The sequence below is a fragment of the Schistocerca piceifrons genome, chromosome 8 (genome assembly GCF_021461385.2).
Source record: "Schistocerca piceifrons isolate TAMUIC-IGC-003096 chromosome 8, iqSchPice1.1, whole genome shotgun sequence".
Classification (NCBI taxonomy): Eukaryota; Metazoa; Arthropoda; class Insecta; order Orthoptera; family Acrididae; genus Schistocerca; species Schistocerca piceifrons.
The window spans coordinates 134,707,916-134,728,585 of record NC_060145.1 but is presented as its reverse complement, the minus strand read 5'-3'; the positions used below and the strand labels follow the sequence as shown (position 1 = coordinate 134,728,585).

At 40.5% G+C, this 20,670-nt stretch overlaps 1 protein-coding gene across 4 annotated transcripts in view; it reads right to left on the bottom strand.

Annotated features, from left to right (window-relative positions):
• Nucleotides 1–1,862: 1,862 nt before the first annotated feature.
• LOC124711127 (cytospin-A) overlaps nt 1,863–20,670 on the bottom strand; it is a 936,320-nt gene continuing 917,512 nt past the window's right edge. For all 4 annotated transcript variants that reach the window (XM_047241015.1, XM_047241018.1, XM_047241017.1 and 1 more), the window contains exons 14-17: nt 17,236–17,484; nt 5,954–6,097; nt 3,909–4,183; nt 1,863–3,822 (exon numbers count right to left, since the gene is read on the bottom strand). In XM_047241015.1, coding sequence (XP_047096971.1) covers nt 3,733–3,822; nt 3,909–4,183; nt 5,954–6,097; nt 17,236–17,484 — 758 coding nt within the window. In that variant the 3' untranslated portion in view covers nt 1,863–3,732. The remainder of the gene's footprint in view (nt 3,823–3,908; nt 4,184–5,953; nt 6,098–17,235; nt 17,485–20,670) is intronic.

Below are 20,670 nucleotides of genomic sequence, written 5' to 3'. Positions count from 1 at the left end.
CCCATTCCTAGCACCAAGCCCATATTCTCCTGTAACCCTGTCTTCTACTCCCTCCCCTACAACTGCATTCCAGCCCCTCATGACTAATAGATTTTTATTCCCCTTTACATACTGAATTACCCTTTCAATGTCCTCATACATTTTCTCTCTCCCTCTCTCTCTCTTTCTTCATCTTCGGCTTCGGCTTGCTACATCGGCATTTATACTTTAACTACCGTTGTTGTTGTTGGTTTGCTGCAGATTTTGACGAGAAAAACCTTGTCACTTAACTGTTCACAGTAACTCACTCTCTGCCCTACCTTCCTATTTGTAGTAAATCTTACTTCCATTGTACCATTTTCTGCTGCTGTTGATATTTCTCTATACTCATCTGACCAGAAATCCTTACTTTCTTCCCATTTCGCTTCACTGAGCCCCAGCTATAGCCAAGTTTGACCCTTAGCATTTCCCTTTTCAGATTTTCTAGCTCCCCTACCACATTCAGACTTTTGATATTCTATGCCCCGACTCACAGAACATTATCCTTTCATTGTTTATTCAATCATTTTCTCATGGTCACTTCCCTCTTGTCAGGCCCCTCCCAGAGTTCCAAATGGGGGGAACAAACCTGGTATCTTTTGCCAATGGAGGGATCATCACAACACTTCTTCAATTACAGGCCACATTTCCTGTGGATACATGTTGTGTGTGTTTAATGCACTGGTTTCCACTGCCTTCTTCATCCTTATGCCATTGATCATTGCCGATTCTTCTGCCTTTAGGGGCAGTTTTCCACCCCAAGGACAAGAGAGGGCCTTGAATCTTTGTCCACTCTTCCGCCTTCTTTGACAAAGCCGTTGACTGAAGAACAGTGACTTCTTATGCTGGAAGTCTTCAGCCACCACTGCTGATGATTTTTATTCAAAATTTAAGTGGTGATGGGTTTCAAACCTGGGATCGAGGACGTTTTGATCACTAATCAAAGACACTGCCGTTAGACCAAGGGTGCACTACGAGATAGTAACAGCTGATTATAATACAGTATACAGAGTTAGTTTCCATCAGCTGATTCCACATATCGACATGTAACCAGGGCCAGTTTAGGTACCAAGCAATACAAATCACCACTTGAGGCTCCAAGCTGAGAGAGGCACACAAGTGTGTAATTTGTATACTGCACTTATCACAATTTGTAGCAAAAACTGACATGGGTGGAATGCAGGTGAAGGTTCATCATGTGAGGTGGGTCAGACATTATGGATGGATGGATGGATGGATGGATGCATCCTCTCTTTGTCTTTAATTTTTCTTTCCTTGTTATAATCATTATGAAACACACACACACACACACACACACACACACACACACACACACAGACAGTGAGTGAGTGAGTGAGTGAGTGAGTGAGTGAGTGAGTGTGTGTGTGTGTGTGTGTGTGTGTGTGTGTGTGTTACTCACTCATTCCTTTCCATATTTTCCATCAGATTATTTTCTTTTTCTCTACTATCAATTATTACATTCCTCGTACTTGCAGAAGCAGCACATTCTAATTTAATGTTACATCACACACTCTCCTGTATTTCTGATATCTTTGGGTGTAATCCTGTGACCCCACAAATAACTTCTCGTGAATATGAATCTCATTTGCCATGCGCTAACTACAAGTTGAGTTCTAATGTGTGAGCCTTAGCATCTAGGGGGATTTATCTGGTTTTGATCTGCCTTTTCTACATTTAACTGCCTTACTTGGACGTGTGGTTTTGTAGCAGCAGCAGAATTAGAGAAGAATGAACATAACCACCCACATGGTAATCTATACAGCCGCAGTGCAAGTTGTTAAGAGTATTTCCGTGATAAGGAATATTGAAGTCACATTTAACAGTTTATGTATCATGACTGTTACAGTATATGTTTATTTGTGCATAATACATATGACTAACAAGTATATTTACAATTTAATACATGTATTACAAACAGACTACTATAAAATATCTTTCTGTAGTTTAGGAACTCGCAACAAATCTTTGAAAATCGAACAGCTAAAACATATTTAAACCTTTTTATTTTCCATATGTGATCCATCTCGGGCATTCTTGAGGGCAAGGGAGCAGTTATCAGCTCCTTTAGATTGGATTATGAAAGATCCAAGGCAGCATTACAAACAGGAAAAAAAATCTGTTTAGCTCTGGAATAAAAGAAATACTGCAGGCAGTTTTAGAAGAGCAAGCTGCTTCCACCTATCATATACAACCTGTAGCATATTAAAGCACTGCTTGTACATATTATTGCTTAAGCTCCATTCACTGAAAAGCCACAAAATGTGCAGAAACTACCTACAAGCAGAAGTAAATAAAGTGTACAGTATTGAACAGCATTTTCAACACACGTTAATGCCTATTATGAAACTCAAAGAAACTGCAAAACAACGCAGAGTGGAGAATCATTTCTCAGTTAGTACGCTACTGCAATGGTTTCCTTCTTATCAAAGTGAACAATGTATGTCCACAGATAAATGGAAGCATGTTACATAAACTCCTTCTAGCCCTCAAGATAAACAAATGAAGTTCTGATACTTTACAAGATAGTCCTTCAAAATAATTTTTCATATATAAAAATTACATGAACGAGACAGATGATCAACCGAACACTGATCAGTCATTCATTGTACATCACTTACAAATCACTTCAAAATGTACAAAATGCTCTGAGAGAATGGCTGATAAGTTGCCACCAATCTGATGCACACACAAATATGGAACAGTTTTAGAATGATATAATATTCCACTTCAGTAATAAAAATGATGTTACTCACAGAAGCAGATTTAATATCATTTTCACCTATGTTATTGCCTTTCTGAAAATTTACAGAATTCCCAGTTCTTTGAATAGTTCTTATCAGTTCATTTCCTTAAATCAATACATCCAACAATATATTATTTACATACATATCTATGGAAACAGTTTAAAAACCACTTGCTGTTAAAATGACATCAATAATATACGTCATTTATAAAATGCAGTAATTTTATGACTAGATAATATAAATATAGCTGCTTTTGAATGTATGAAGATTCTACTGTCATATTATGCTACTATTACTAAAACCTCACTGGTTTTCACACACACACACACACACACAGTCAGTTCTTAAAAATATATTGTATCTATTTCAATCAGCAGCTGCACTCATCCAATGTACACAATAAATAAACTAAGTAAAACAGTGATGCTGAGTGTTCTCTAATAAGACTCACCAAATAGAACAGATCTACTAAGAATGTCTTAACTGCTGCTTTTTAAGCTACTTGTTCACTATCATCAGAGAGTAGTTTCATTAATTATGGAGCACTACAGGAGAAATAATCTCACTTTTGTACATCCAAGTTCAAGCCCAGAGCTCCCTTATTTATGGGGAGGGGGAAGGCATTTGACATATAAAGATACTGTTCTGAGCTGCATTAATCAGTTGGAATGTGAATAATTACTTGTTTGTTACCTTTGGACAATACATTAGCATCAATTAATAGTCACTAGTCACTCTGTTCTCTCAATATTTCACAAGAAGCAAATTTCTGAAACACCTCATTCAAACCAGATAATGTCACACCTCTCAATTTGTCCAAAACATTCATTAATACAACAGACAAAAACAGAACATATGCTTCTTAAGCCTTCATATATAAAATCATGAATTAAAACATCTCCTTTTGTAGAACACTGAACAACAATAAAAAGATGCATTTCAGTTAATTTCACGTCTCAAAATGCTTATAAATGGCAGTAACATATGCCATTATTTGCTGCCAGTCTGGTCGTTCCAGCTGAATCATTTCGGACAGATTCTGAAAAAAAGGAGTACATGCATTATTTCATAATTATAATATGTGGAAGTATATGGCAGCAAATAAATAAATGTTCCACAACTAACCAATGTTGTAGGAATGCCAACAGATTCAGCTGCTGCGAATGCTATACAAAAATTTCTCCTTTTTTCACTTGGATTCAATGTGTCGTAGGGCACCTTATCCGGTAAGTATGAATGAAGGATAGCACAAAATGCTAGCCCATCATTCCATGAACTGCTAAAATTTGTGATGTCAATGTTTTTATAGCCAACTGTCTTATTCTGGCACCACTTCAGGAGAGCGTTGCGCTTCGAGCCACCATTTTTTGTTAATGCTGAAAGAGGATCTTTTCTTTCACCTGTAAAATAAATTGCTAATGTAAAACTTACAAAAAGCTACTACAGTTAATGGTTGCTGCCATGTGACATTTAAAATGTATACATGGTATAGAAAGACTCAAGTCTCAAGAACAACATTTCTACTGCACACTGCACAGTACTAATTACTAGGCAGGTCAATTGTTTCATTGATTGCCTTTGCTTTACAAGAGTGATTATCTCAACAAGGTTAAGTGGCCCCCTCTACCCACACACAACTGTATCGATCAATTTATCTGTAAAAGACTCATGACATCAGGGAAATTAGTGTGAAGATCTGGACACAAGTTTAATGTGGCTCAGGTATGCACCCAAGACTGTACTCCACTATAGAACAAAAAGATAATAACTCATTTCCAAGAAATTTTCTTACCTCACATTCTAAAACAATTCATTTTACAAAATTTTATTCTCTTACCGTATCACCTTTCTCCTGTATTCACACTTAACCTGTTATCAGGTAAGTTTTATTCTCATCCCCCTTTTTCTACCAATTTCGATTTCCAGAGTTCATTTAGGAAGTAATGCATGACATTGACAGTGTCTCAGAAATTAAATAATTACTAACTCTCCTTACTGTATGCAGCGGACTGTTTAACTACACTGTATGAAATTAATTTGTAAAAGAAAGTCGCTAACCAAAAGTTTGTTAAACTTAAATATTTTGTACAATGTAAAGAAGATGAAGGACAAGACATGTACATGGAAATACAAAAATTTGGCATCGAAATATGGTAAGGTATGAAATAAGGTAGAATGATAAAATAATATACCACAAACCAACAACAATTGTGCAACTTGGGTGGCAGGCTTGTACACTGCCATTTAGTAACAGTGTAACATTCAAAGTAATAAAAACTACAATAACAAGCATTCAACCTGTTAATACACATTGGTCTTGTGATATTCATCAGCTAAATAAAAGGAGTATCTAAGGAAATTGTTCTTAATTTTATTCCTAAATGTACTAGCATTTACACAAAGTGATAGGGCTCATTCATCGTAGAGCGCAGTGCCCATACGTCTTATCCCCACTAGGTTCCTTGTCAATTTTTGGCTCGTAAAATTAATGTTTTCACTGGAATGTGTATCATAAATGTGAACAGACTTTTTATTCTTAAACATATGGTAGTCCTGGTTAACAATTGGCACAGTTTCTATTATATATAAGTGCAGCAAACAGGTATTATTTTTGATTCCCTGAATATTGGCTTGGCGGCTGATTGAGGAGACGCCTGTTTCATTAGCATTATGAGCCTCTTCTGCATCACAAAAATGTTCCATAACAGTCACTGCTTCACTCTAAGCAGTAATGGTCCTAAAGCAACCTCTATCTGACACCACGAACTGTGTTTAATAACCAACATGCAAGAGAAGAAGCAGCATATCAGCTCATATCAGCACACAGTTTTAATCTGCCAGAAAGTTTCATATCAGCGCACACTCCGCTGCAGAGTGAAAATCTCATTCTAGCTCATTAATAGATGATAAATGAGTAGTGAAAGATCTAGACAACTGGAAATATGGCTACGTAAGGTAGAAGTTTTTGCCCATTCATGGCTGTTATTCTCCTATTTATCACAACAGCTTATTTTTTATCACTAAAAAGTAATTTTACTAAAACAAAATAAGGCTTTTTAACTACTTTCTGCTAGTTGTTACAAAGTAACAAATCTTTAAAAATGAGGTACCCTTTATCCTGTTCACATTGAGCACTAGCATTTAACACACAAAATGTTAAACCAACGTACTTAAGTCACTGCAACTGTTTTTCCTCACAAAATCCATTGTTTTGTTGGCCAGGATTGACACTGGATTAGCTTGTACCACATCTCCCAAGGGTTTGTTATTCTTTAAGCTGTCATTGTAGAGATTTGCTTTGCTGTTTGTGTTGTCTAAACATAAAAAAGAAAAGTAAAAAAATAAATAAATGAATTGCAAAACAGTATAATATTTTGCTGAGTACAAATATAACAAACTGTAACAAAATCCCCTTCTGTATAATACACGTTCTACAACAGATCATAATATATAACACAACAATTTGTGTTGTAATAAAAGAAACTTGTTGAGAGACACTTGTAAACAACCTGCTTTTCCACTGTATTCTGAAACAATCTTGAGTTTTACAAAAGCACTTTGTAATATGTTTCTTACAGAAAATTTCATATCTCACAAGCACACTGTTATTAAATAAAACTGCTGGTGAAATTTAATATTTTATAACAAGTCAGGGCCCAGACCACATAAAAACAAACAAAACCTAATTTTAAAGAAAATTAAATCAATCTGCTGTGTTCATGGAAGAAGTTGTTTTGTTGAAATGAGTCCCAATGGAAAATTCCACAAGCACATGGGTACCAATGGCAATTCTAAAATGAATATCATTAATAGTATGCGTGAATGTGTGGTGTTGCCACAAGACCCAAAAAAATGAATAAAAGGCAGTGTACGCAGAATGGCAAAGAATCAGGCAAAATTAGCATGCCTGAAACCAATTACATTAAGTAAACCACTTGTTTAACTTATATTGACACACAGTATAGCTGTAGGAATATGGGTCTAATTACACATACAATTTGAATACAGCAGCACACAAGATTTAAATTCACTAACTGAAACCTTTTTACCTATCAAGTGCAACACAACAGAAGCATATATATGTTACTTTTAGATCTAAATGATGAATTAATGAATATAAAAACAAAATGTTTTAAATGGTCTAATTTTATGTACACTGGTAAAGAAGTATATCAGCACCCACCATACAGAGAAGATGCAGAGTCGCAGAAAGGCACAACAAAAATACTGTCACACAATTAGCTTTCGGCCAACAAGGCCTTTGTCAAAAGTAGACATCATACACACACGCACACACTCATGCAAATGCAACTCGCACACACATGACCACAGTCTCTGGCAGCTGGAGCCAGACTGTGAACTGCAGGGCATTACAGGAGAGGCAACCAGCTGGGGGTAAGGAGGAGGCTGGGGTGGGGAGGGGGAATGGTAGCAGGGTAGGAGTGGCGGGATGGTAAAGTGCTGCTGGGATCGTACATGAGTGAGGTGGAGAATGGGACAACTAGGTGCAGTCAGGAGGTTAGATGGAGGGTGGTGAAGAGGGCGGAGGATTAGCGGAGAAGGAGAGAAGTAAAAAGGAAAGTACAGAGACGTTCCCTTATTCCCAGCCAGAACTCAGTCCCCCATAGTGTTCCTGCGTTGTGTTTGGCTCATGGAATCCACCCAAATGGCCTTACCATCAAATTAACCATCTCTGGCTGCCACACTCCCTTCCACTACGACCTCCATCTGTTTGGATTCCACCAACCCTTAGCCCCCCCCCCCCCCCCCCAATCAACATAATCCTGCAAAACTGTATCAATCAAGTCCAAATCTCCTTGCAATATCTTCTCTCCATCTGCCAAATTCTCCTGCTATGCAATCCCAAATTCCTGGATCCCATAATACACACAAACTCTTGCCCTCCAGGAACTAGAGCAACATGAACTACGCTACCTCAAAAAACTCTCCAACCTGCTCACTTCCTACTCCCACATTGGACTACCACTTCCACAGCCTGTACAACCACCTCCAAACCTCCCACACATCCCCTCCTAGCCAACAAACCCTGTCTCACAGACCCACTACATTTACCCACCCTCCCTCCCACCACCACATAAAATCCACGACCTAAACAGACCCCAAAAACAAGCATGAACCTTTCCTCCAAAAGCTTTAGCCCCACAGAAGTATTAGCCCTTTCCGAAGGCCTCACCTTTTGACCCACCCTCAAATTAAATCACATAGGACTTGCTGAAGACCTTCTCTCCTCCTCCCGGTCCCTACAGTGGAAACAAATTTTCTCCATCAACCCTACCAATCAAGCTCAACCAAAACCAATGATGAACCCTACCCGACTCTGTTCACTCCTCCACCCAACAGCGATCCCCCCCCCTCCACCCCCCCCCTCAGCCACAAATCAACTCCCGTTAACTTACCAGAATTTCTTAACCTCGAACTTTGCCTCACTATCATTCCCCAAATCCCTGAACATGCAGACTAACCGTACATCCACAGAAAGATACACAACCCACCACCTAAAAACTGATACCAACCCTATAATCCTACCTGCTGACAAAGGCTCCACTACTGTTGTTTTGAACCACACGTATCATCTGGCAGAAGAACTCCGCCAGCTGTCAGGTTCATCCACCCACAAACCATGCCACAATGACCCAATTCCAGAAATCCAGACTCTCCTCAAATCCTTAGGCCCACCCCAGAACCTCTCCCCGAAGTTCACCTCTCTAGTCACCCATACCACTCACCGCTCTCCTACCTTCCACATGCTTCCTGAAACCCAAACCCAACCACACAAGTGCCCCATTGTGGCCTGTTACTGTGCCCCCACTGAGAGAATCTTTGCTCTCATAGATCAACAATCTTCAGCCCATTACTCACAACCTATATATAAGATACCAACCATTTCCTCCACCTCTCCACAGTTCCTGTCCCTTTACCACATGGTGCCCTGCTCATCACTATTCATGCCATCTCCCTTCACACTAACAACCCTAAAGCCCATGACCATACTGCTATTGAACACCCAACTGATTCCGAACCAAACCCCTCCTTCCTAATCCTATCCTCACCGACAATTACTTCTCCTTTGAAGGCACTACCCACAAAAAAATCCAGGGTACAGCTAGGGGCACCCACATGACACCAACCTAAGCCAATCGATTTGTGTGCCAACTAGAGGAATCCTTCCTAAACACCCCAAATTGGAAACTCCCACCGGGTTCAGATTCACTGATGAAACCTATGTGATCTGGATCAAGGATGAAGGCACCTTATCAACAGTCCTTCAGAACGTCAACACCTTCTCTCCCATTCGCTTCACCTGGTCTTACTCAACGCATCAAGCCACCTTCCTCGATGTTTACCTCCACCTCGAAGGTGGCTACATCGGCACCTCTGTCCAAATTGAACCTACAAACCACAAGCAATACCTCCACTTCGACAGCTGCCACCCATCCATACCAAGAAATACCTTCCATACGGCCTAGCCACCCTTGGCTGTCATGTCTGTAGTGACAAGCAGACCTTCTCGAAATATACCGAGGGTCTCACTTAAGCCTTTACAAATGGTAATTACCCTCCCAACCTTGTACAAAAACAGATTTACCATGCCTCTCATCCTCCGGCCACATAGGAACACTCCTCTTGTGAGTCGCTACCACTCACGACTGGCGCAACTGAATTACAATCACCACCAGGGTTTCTACTACCTCTCATCATGCCCTGAAATAACCCACTATCTTTCCCATTCCTCCCGCAGTGGTATTCCACCACCCACTGAACCCACAAAATATCCTTCACCATCCCTACACAGCCCCTGCTTCCAACTCACTGCCTCATGGCACACAACCCTGTAATAGACCTACATGCAAGACCTTCCCTGTATATCCTCCCACCGCCGCCACCACCACCTGCTCCTGTCCTGTCACAAATATCACCTACCTCATCGAAGGCAAGGGCTACCTATGAAACCAGTCATGTGATCTGAAAGCTAAGCTGCCATCATTGTGCTGCATTCTACTTGGGCGCGATATCTAAGAAGCTGTCTGTTCACATTATTGGCCACCAACAAACTGGCCAAGAAACAAATGGACCACCCTGTTGCTGAAGACACTGCCAAACAGGATAGCCTTCATTTCAATGCGTGCTTCACAGACAGTGTCATACGGATCCTTCCCACCAACACCAGGTTTTCTGAATTGTACAGGTGGGAACTCTCCCTGCAATATATCCTACGTCCCCATAACCCTCCTGGTCTCAACCTTAATTAGTCGTCATCTTTACCCATCTAGCCCCTTCCCTGTTCCCATTCCAGCACTACACACAGCCCTCTATTCCACCAACGCACACAGTCTTTTTACTTCTCTCCTTTTCCGCTAACCCCCTGCTCTCTCCCCCCGCCCTCAGACTAACCTCCAACTGCACCTATCTGTCCCACTCTCCAACTCACAATGTAAACAATGGGATTTCATGAACAAAAAAGAAAAACAAAGTAGTAGTAACACGGAGAAGGAATAAAGAAATGCTGAAAGATTGAAAATTAGGAGAGGAAAAAAATAATGAGAATGTTACATCATGTGGTTCACAGATGCCCAGAATCTCTGAGAGCTATATATTTTCAAACTGTTTACATAACAATCTTATCCTGTTCAAAATACTCTCCATTACAACTAACACATTTGTCCCACCAGGGCTTCCACTGTTTGAAGCGTTTTTTGTAGTCATCTTTAAAAAGGGCCAACAGCTCCTCCCTCTTATTTCTTTACTACTTCAAAATTGTCATATTAGTGTCCTTTCATGCCCTTTTTATGCATGCAAATAAGACAAAGCTGCACGGAGACATGTCAGGCACGTAACGTGCGTGGGGCACCAGAGCCACGCCGTTTTTAGCCAAAAACTGTCGAACAGAGATGGCTGTGGGTGCAAGTGTGTTTTAGAGTCTGCAACAAATTCGCTGAACTGAGCTCCAAGATAACCCATTAACCTCTGACAATTAATCGATTGTCTGTCTTCGGTCTGAAAGCACCAGCTCTTGAATTTTTTCAATATTTTCGTCGATTTGTGCAGTTGATGGAGGTCCAGAACGAGGTTTGTCATTGATCAACATGTTGCCATTTTTAAATCGAGCAAACTACCTGTAAACTTGAGTTTGTCGTGTAGTATCATCTTGGTAAGGCACTATCGACATTAGAGCAGTTTCAGCAGCATTTTCACCAAGTAGAAAACAAAATTTCGCAGCTGCACGTTGTTTACTTAAACTTGCCACAATAAAAAACAAAACGAGAACAAAACAGCCCTAGCAAAAACAATCACTGCAGATAAACAGATCAAGCCAACCCAAGAACACAGGTAGCACTGAACTCAGAAACTTGTACTACATGAGCTCCACCCACGACAATGTTATTCCGCTCCCCCCCCCCCCCTCGTACGCTACCAGCAGGAATGGTGGCACAATCCACGCAGACGTTGACATCCCCTGCAACAGCACGATGTAATTACTGATTAATTATAAATATTCTTTGGGCTATATATGGCCACCACAACAGCAGTTTTGAGTCAGTTGCTCCTGATGAAGACGATGTAGATAATTGTTGAAAGCGCGAGGTTTTACCCTGAACTGACACGGCAAGAAATCCACAAGGGTTTCATACGGCTGATAGTGAAATTGGATAAATAAATGAATAGTGCAGTTATGGAATGGACAATTTTAATACCTTTTATGCAAGTGAGTGAACATGCATGTTGTTGGTCCAAAAAATTATAATGAAGTGAATTGTCTGACTCCCTCCAAACCACTGCAAATTTATGACAAAAGATTCGGCTGTCAAATTATAAAAAGCTTGAAGAACATACTGAAGAAACTTTATAGAAATATAAAAGGCTGTAACGATGAATTTTTGAAGAGATATACATCAGAAAAGATGCAAAGAATACCATTTAAATTACAAGGTAACCTGATGTGACTCAGGGGGACTCAGCAGAAGAAGCAGCGTTCTTCTGAAGATGGCGAACAACTGGACTGCCGAAATATTGAATAGAGTTGATTTTAGTATCCAGCTGCAAACCCAACAACACTTTCAAGTATAAGTTAACCTATATACAGTTGCTGACAAATAAAACACCACATATGTTAAAGGAGCAATGAAGAGAGCGTCGTTTAGACACACTCAATATTATGACTGTTTTGAAGGCAATTTCAGTAAATTTTTGATGAACTTTCTTTTCGGAACATTCTGATGCACTTAAAGAGTTCATAAATTAAGCTCAAACAGACAGATATAACTTTGAACAATTTAGATACAATGACGCAAAGAATTTAACATGAAGAAATTCACTGACTGTTTATGAATAAAGGAACAGAATTACTGATTGCTCCACAATGCAACCCTGAACAAAATGGTGTAGCTGAACGAGAAAAATAGAACAGTTGTTGAAGCCACACATTCAACATCGCATTCAGCTAAACTACTGAAATGACTGCGGGCAGAACCCTGCAATACAGCAGTTTATATCTCAGTATCAGAATGCTTACAAGCTGTGGTAAAATTGACCAGCAGGTGAACTTTATCACTTCAGAATCTTTTGCACAAGTTGCTGTTTTCATTTTAATTAAATTCTATTCAATGTTAGTGATATGTCATTTTGGACAACTCTCTAGGTGTGTCATCAACAGGAGTGGATTTAGAGTGTGGTTTCCTTCTAAAATAAAAATAGTTCACAATTATGACACATAATTTGAATAATGAGTAGTCTGTAGTTCCCTCAGTGATCATGTCTGACTTATCTCAGGAAGAATTCTCAATGTGAAATGGAGAGAAATCATCTGTGAAGAAGACCGCACTGGTGGTGACAAATGACATACACAAACCCCAAAGTGCAGTGTCGCTGACTATAGGTCAAGTCCAACTGGTCACACTGCCATAGTGTGTTGTAATGGTAGAATCTAGATATTTGGAGCAATAATGGGTGAATGTCAGTTCAGGTCGACTTTTAAGCTTGGGAGCAAACAGGGGCCCTCGGCACTCATCGGGCAGCAAGACAGAACTCCATGCCCGATACCCATCCAAACTGTGGCACGGATGAAACAGTGATGTAATAAACACCACCACTCCAGACTGGTGGAAAGTAGAAGGGGAAGGATCTGAAAGCATAGTGAACATAAGAAAGGCAACAACTCTACTGAAATGAAGCAAAACAAAAAATACAGAGCTGGCAGATAGGGCAGGCAGTCCAGGAGCCCCTCAGGTTCAGCACTGGGAGACAAACTCCTCAACCATCCCATCCCCACTCCAGTAGCACCACAACAAAGTAAGATAAACATGAAAATGTATTCGATCCTTCCGTTGTGGTTGTATTTGTAGTTAACAGCCATTTGTGTCATTAGAGTTATGGGTATAAATGACTTTGGCATCTACGTACTCACTGATAAGGAAACAACGATGGATAATGGGAAACAGGTTAAGCTTTTAGGGCTGTGGGACATGCAGTCTAGGTACATATCAGGGAGGCGCATGCGAAATGATATGATACAGTTAAATGGAGGAAAAGACAGACATCCAGTGATGTTTTCCAGCCCAGTTTATGAGTCCTGCACTAGGCTGAATGTAGGGGTCTGGGTTCCTGAGCAAAAAAAGAATCCAACATATTAGGACAGGTTAAGGAACAGGCAGACAGTGAAAACATAGTTGAGTGATGGTGATGCCACAACCACAAGGAAACTAGCTCAAACTTCACCGTAATACTGTCTACAGAACTCAATCAGTAACCCCACAATAGGAGCTTGGTCTAACAGTCACAATGGTGATGGTGCTGCTGAACTACAGACCTGTCGTGGTAAAACTAGAACAATAAGTTCGAGTAATAGCGTGGGGTGATTCACGTCCCAATATGTACAACAGAGGAATTCGAGTACATTCAATTTATACACGCAACTATAGTTGAGCCTATGTTTACAGGGTAGCCATAACAGTTTGTTACAGGAAAGTTGCCACAAAGAGTGGGATTGTGTTTTAGTGGAGGAAAAATGAAAGCAATGACCAGGCCATTTTTATGACTCCATGAAGTTGATGCTTGTGAGGGTCACAGATTCAAAGCTGTATCAAATAAAGTCAAATGCAAAGGAATGGATAGCTGAAATATCAAATCAGCCTCATGGAATCCACAAGTCAGCTCGTAGCTATAAGGAAAAGGGGGCACTGAGCACAGTGCAGTGGGGTACACCATTCTCCTCCAAGATGTGAAGTGCCAGGTGGTGCATATACTTTGTGAAAGTCAAAGAAACATGTACAAATATGGCAGCACTTACTAATATAAGCAAGCTGCTTACAATCTGACCAAGTGACCAGTAATGGAGCATCTTCATGGCAACCACTCTGGTAGGTAAACGAAAGACCCCACGATTAGATGACCCAGCACCATTGATGGGTCTTCACCCTCTCTAACAATAGTGATACAATGTTAGTTTCATTCCGCCAGCCACCACTTTCAAGCATGATTGGAGGGACATTCGTTACCACTACCTGTGTAAACAATCACACAGACCTCTTTGGACATCCCCTAAGGCTGGCATGGTTCCTACATTATGCATGGTAGGAATTTGTCTAAGGATAGTGGTTAACAGAAAGATGCATATCTCACAGGGTGATACAAGTTGCAGGATACAACCACAGTAATTGTTGCAGTTCGGAGAGATGGCCGGTGATTTCTTCGTCAACTTGTCTTTTGATCTTAAGGAGGTTTTCAAGCTCTGCGAAGATTTCTTTGATTTATGATTGGAAACAGAAGATGTGCTAGCAACACTACAACCTGCACTGATGTCTGACTCAGAGTCTGCATGGTTCTGGGACGAGGGTTCCTTCGAAATGATCCATCTACAGCCAACACTTGAGAAGACAAATGCTCCACCAACCGAAGATGTGATTACAGGCTGCACAATATTGCTAAGGGAAGAGATGATAAAACTGTCACTATCTCACACCAAAGGGGGTTGCAGTGTAATGTGATGAGTGGTTGAAGTTATATGGATAGGCAAGAAGATTCTTTTTTCTCTCTACGGTTGCCATTAAACTGGTCTTCATACAACAGAGTGAAAACATTCATACTTTTTTTGGTGTTGTATTCTTGGACTGTCTGTTTCTTCTTGTAAATGGTACACATGGGCGAGCTGGAGGGGTGCCATTCATGGTTGTTGATGGAAGTTGTTCAATGGATGTAAGGTATTCTGTCATAGTGATTACACTCACACAGCTAGGTTCACTGGGATATCACGATGACAGTGTCTGAAATGGAAGCACTTAAAATAATGCAGGTGGTTTGCACATGAGGTCTGTCATCACAGCAGTGAACCACGATCTTCACCTTTTCTGCAAGTGTGCTCCCATCGAACACTGGAATAAATGCTTCAAAGTCACCTCTATTATCCTTTAACCCCTTCTGGATACAAAGGAAGAATTGCAACGCCATCATTCCAAGTTGGAATATAATATTTTATCTGACTGTAATATCAAGTCCCGGTGAAAAATAATATCCTGTGTTTTGTTTAAACTTACATGAATTGTAAAATAAACTGGAATATTGCCCAGAGAAGTCGACAAAAGTAAGTCTCAAAACTGTACACAGTTTTGCAGTCTTTATCACGAGGGAGCCACTGCTTGTCTTTTGAAATGCTGTCACCACCTTGTTTATACCTGCATTTCATTTAATGAAGAACTGAAGCTTGGTCATTAGTAATGTCTCACTGTCGTAGCACAGACTACGTGCTGTAGTGAGATGGGTTCTCCATGTTGACACTGTAATCCCTACTCCCACGGCACAGCTACGAACAGTTTGGGGTTATGCTGATGAGCATCAAATTGAGAGTTCCAGCTAGAAGATACTGTCACAGTCTTCTAACTGCCAGTTTGAGTCACTACATGGGAGACTGGTCTGGTGACACTCTCTCTCACCGGAGGGCAGGGAGGGGGGCGGGAGGGGGAGGGGCGGGAGGAGGTGGTTCACCCCACTGTAATCACCCAGACATGGCAACAACCACAAGTCATTGTGAGTGCTGCACAGATACCCAGTGCCCCAATAGAGATGGGCACCTACTTAGTGGTACCTTTGGAGCATTTATGGTACAGATACTTGCACTGTCAGGGGGGCTACAACTGTGCAGTTTCATGGTGACCACACCACGACAGGCTGGCTACCACAATAGTTTCTGGGGCTGGCTCGTAGTTCTCCTAGAACCGGGTGTCAGGTTGAATACTTCCAGACAGATACCCATGATCCATGTTGAGTGCCATTGCTTGCACAATTTGTACTTGCTGAAATTTGGAAAAGAACAAATATCAAACCTGGTTAGGATTCAATATAAGGTTATATCTAGGAAACAACGTAAGTGACCATGAGAGAATGCCGAGATAAGAATTAGGTGAAAAGCTGTAAGATCAGGCAAGGATACAATTTGTGCGGGAATTAGAGGTGTCAGGAACTGCAGTACAGAATAGAAATAGTACTGCAATGACTCGGGGTCCCATGCTTGCATGTGCATGCACACACCCACACGCGCACAAGCACGAAGGGGCCAAGAACCACATCGGGGTGAGGAGACAGTAACAAAATAGCGAAATAAGAGGTGAAGAAAGCTAATGTGTGTGTGTGTGTGTGTGGGGGGGGGGGGGCATGCACTCGTTCCTATCGTAAGATTGCCACAATATTGCAGAATCATTGGGCTCTGAATCAGAAAGTTTCAGACGATGGAAGCCCTCTTGTGGGGGCAATGTCATGGACAAGTACATTGCAGTTGGTTCTGACCACATCTGCAACTGAAACTGTCAATCCTCCTCCTCCTCCTTCTTCTTCTTCTGCTTTATGACCAAGTTTCACTTTTAAACTAAGTGTTGTCTAAAAAGAAAAAATGTTTAGAGTTAACTGTATTACACATACTATTGCATGGCAACTGTATGGCAAGAAATCAACACCAGCGATACATAATAACCTCAGAGCATAAGAGTCGTGTGAAGGATAGAAACAGAAAGACGTTACTTTACTGTTTCAGTGAGTTTACATGATGAACAACACAGTTTACAATAATGGGTTGCAAGGACAAAACACTGCAAACATTCTGATAAGCAATACATTATCTCTCACAAAACACAAGCACGCCATGTGTACAATTGTATTTTCTCAGTGCAGTGTTTTGAAACTGTGTATCTGCTATTCCCCCATGCCTCAGTGGTGGACATGCTAGCACCCGCACTGTGTGGTAGTACAGTTTCCTAAGAGACTTAAAGACACGTTCTGATAAAAAGCCACACACATTCACATCTACAAATTGCTCTCGATGAAATTAATTACAATTTTCTGTGTGGAATGTATTTATGCTGCAGTTTCAGAAATGAAATTTATGAGCAAGTCACATTTCAAGTATAACCTAAAAATAACAACTTGAAAGTGTTGGTCTGCTACCCACCAGTGATTAGATTTCTCCTATTCTGTGAAGCCTTCATATTGTTTGTATTGTTTCCAACAGTTTGGTTATTGCTCTGTTGTTGGTCCCGAAGAGGCGTCTTCACAGAAAAGACAGCATCTGTTTCAGAATTATGCCTACGAGTGAAGTTTGGTGTCTGTGGCATACTTGGATTGCCTGTCGATGTTGCAGTCCTCACTTCACTTGTTATGCTGCTTAGACTGGATGTCGAACTACTTCGGCTTCGTGGACCTGAGAAATTCATCAGTTTTACATTAAAAAGAAAAAAACATGCAACTGCAGTAGCTATACATGACATGACTGCTTTAAATGTGGTACAACTGGTAAAATGTAGCAGCAACATCTACACTTTGCTATTAGTCCTCAGACAGACACTGACTCCATAAGAATATTAGCAGACCAATAGAATTGACCCAGGACAAAGAAGTGGTTCTTTGCACTAGGGCTTGGAAAATTATGGACAAATGTTGATTTTGTCTGGCCCAGTTTGATTTTCTCATAGACGTCTTTACACACACACACACACACACACACACACACACACACACACACAAATATTATACATTAAGTATTTGTCACGTATAATGAATTATTTTTAGAGAAACAAAGTGGAGAATTTTTATCTCAAGGTGAATGACACAGCAACGATTAATCTTGAAGTAGAGGAGAAAAATATCAATTAACGTACGCAGAGTGGCAGGGTTGTCACAAGTTTCCCCAAGTGAGATTCCCTGATTACCAGGCAAAATTTTAGCATTTTTCCCTGACAAATTTTGAGATCACAAGGATACGTAAAGACATAACTTGACAAAAAATGTAAGGACTCTTTTATTTCTGAATGTGTGAGCAAAAATCTGAAGTACTAATATCAACATATTTTGTAATGAACTGTTTTTAAATGGAGAAAGCAAGTCAAATGGTATATATGTTTCAGTAAGACCACTGATATTAATTTTTTCAATAAAACAAAACACATTTGGTGATAAAAATACGCATTTTGTTGGAGTTGCAAGACAGATTTAAAATACCTTCACTGATTCCAGGAATAGCCTTAGAAAAAAAAAGTAGGCCCCTTGAAAGAAGTGTATAAGGCACGTAAGAGTTGTGTAAACAAACACTATAGGTGACCGCCAATAAAATGTTGGTTAGACTATGTTCGTTATCGTCCATTTTTAACCACTGTGTTATGTCTATTATTTTACAGGTACTGTGTAGTTTTTCTTTCAAGAAATACGTGAGTACGTAGTGTACAAAGTGCCAGTGACTGGTACAATTTTCTTCTTCTTATCGCCCATACTTTCTACTATAAAAACTACTTTCAAAGTGTCAAAACAAACTAGAATAAATAAAATATCTATAAAACACCGCACTGTACAATGTACTTGTGGTGTGACTCTCGCAATTCCTGAAAGCCATTACCCATGGCCTCTGGCCTGCCAAGGAACACAGCAGCCCTGGTTTCATGAATAAACCACAAAAATTCACTGCATTACGCCACACATAAACATACCTAGGCTGTGGGCAGATTGGTGAGACTAGATGCGATAGACAGAGGCTCCAAATTAGTGGGAAATGATGGGCTTCAGTACAGCAGGCCTGATCTATTAGATACCCAAAAAAGTGGCCTGCAGTTTTGAAAGTTTACTCATGTGGCCAGCTGTTCACGTGTCATGGACACCATGTCTATGAAATGAGACCACAGTGTTAATCCATGGAACAGATAACTTGCACAAATAATCTGAGAATGAATACTAATGAGGATAGGCAGCATATCACCGTAAAGATGATTACTGAGCCACAGACAGGCACATACAAAAGACAATCACACTCTCACAACTAAAACTTTGGTCATAGCCTTTGTCATAAAATGAGAGCATACACACATTCACATACTCACTCACAGACAACTAACGCACACACGGCCGCTGTCTCCAGCTGCTGATTCAAAAATCTCTGATAATCAGATCCAGACAAACCACTCCTCATGTTTCCCTGTCTCCCATCAGCAGCTGCTAGGCTAGCAACAAGAAGTAGTGGCAGCACTGACTGCAAGCTGAGAATTTCCCTGACACGTTTTAGATTCCCCAATATTCCCTGATTTCCAGAACTTGTGGCAACCCTGAGTGGGTGTTGGGAAAGTAGTTCAATAAACAAGGAGATGCTACACATTGTGCCAACTTATTCCTTACTTTACACATATAACGACACAACCAATTCAGTAATAAAACACACAATACATTCGACCATTTATACAACATGATAACTGTAAATTTAACGTGAATGTTTTTCAGGTATGATTTCATATCAGCAAATAACTTTCATATTAACTGACTGATGCCCGACTTCTATGCAGTAACAACTAAAAATTTGTCTCAAACCAGAAATTTCATTGTCACTGATTTTTCCATCTACAATTTCTCAACTATACCACCAGAGAGCCTACCATGTGGTATCTGAGACCAACATCACTGGATGAACATAGACTGTAGAGGATGAGGTTCACCCTGCCACAAACAACATATATATAGGAGGAAAGTTGCTACTCACCATATAGCAGAGCTGCTGAGTCACAGACAGGCACAACAAAAAGACTCACAATTATTGCTTTCAGCTCTGAAGGCCGTTGTCAACACACACACACACACACACACACACACACACACACACACACACACACACACACACACACACAGTCTTAGGCAACTGAAACCACACTGCCAGTTGCCCTAGACTGCAGTTGTGTGCCTAGTTGTGTTGCCCTGCGTGTGCGTGTGCGTGCGTGTGTGTGTGTGTGTGTGTGTGTGTGTGTGTGTGTGTGTGTGTGTGTGGAGAGGGGGGGGGGGGGCGAGGGGTGGTGGTGCATCTGTCTACTGTTGGTGAAGCCCTTAATCACCAAAAGCTACAATTGTGAGTGTCTTTTTGTTGTGCCTATCTGCAACTCAGAATCTCCACTATATGGTGAGTAGCAACTTTCCTTTTCATAATTGTTACATTCCATCCCGATTTTCCATTGTTTGAAAGTACGTATATGAAATGATTTAAATGTATTAAACGAAATGCAGTGACAGGCGAGAAATCAATGAAGATATACTGACATGAAATTATATTCGTGTAAGGCATCCAAATATATTGAAACTGCTATGTAACAAATATTTTGCAGTAATAGGTGGAAACATCAATGACAATGGAAGTTTGGGCCAGGCCTGCACGTGCAATCAACTACACATTGCACGTTATCATGTGTAAACCACTTCTACTGATAACATTTGGGAGACTTCATCTCATATCATACAGGTCAATAGTGAATTTGTCACATCATCAGTATTTCAGAGTTTGCTGAAGAAACTGTGTGTTGAAGTTCCCATTATACCTCTCCAAAACTGCAATATTTTGATTTTTTGATGATTTGTTCAAACA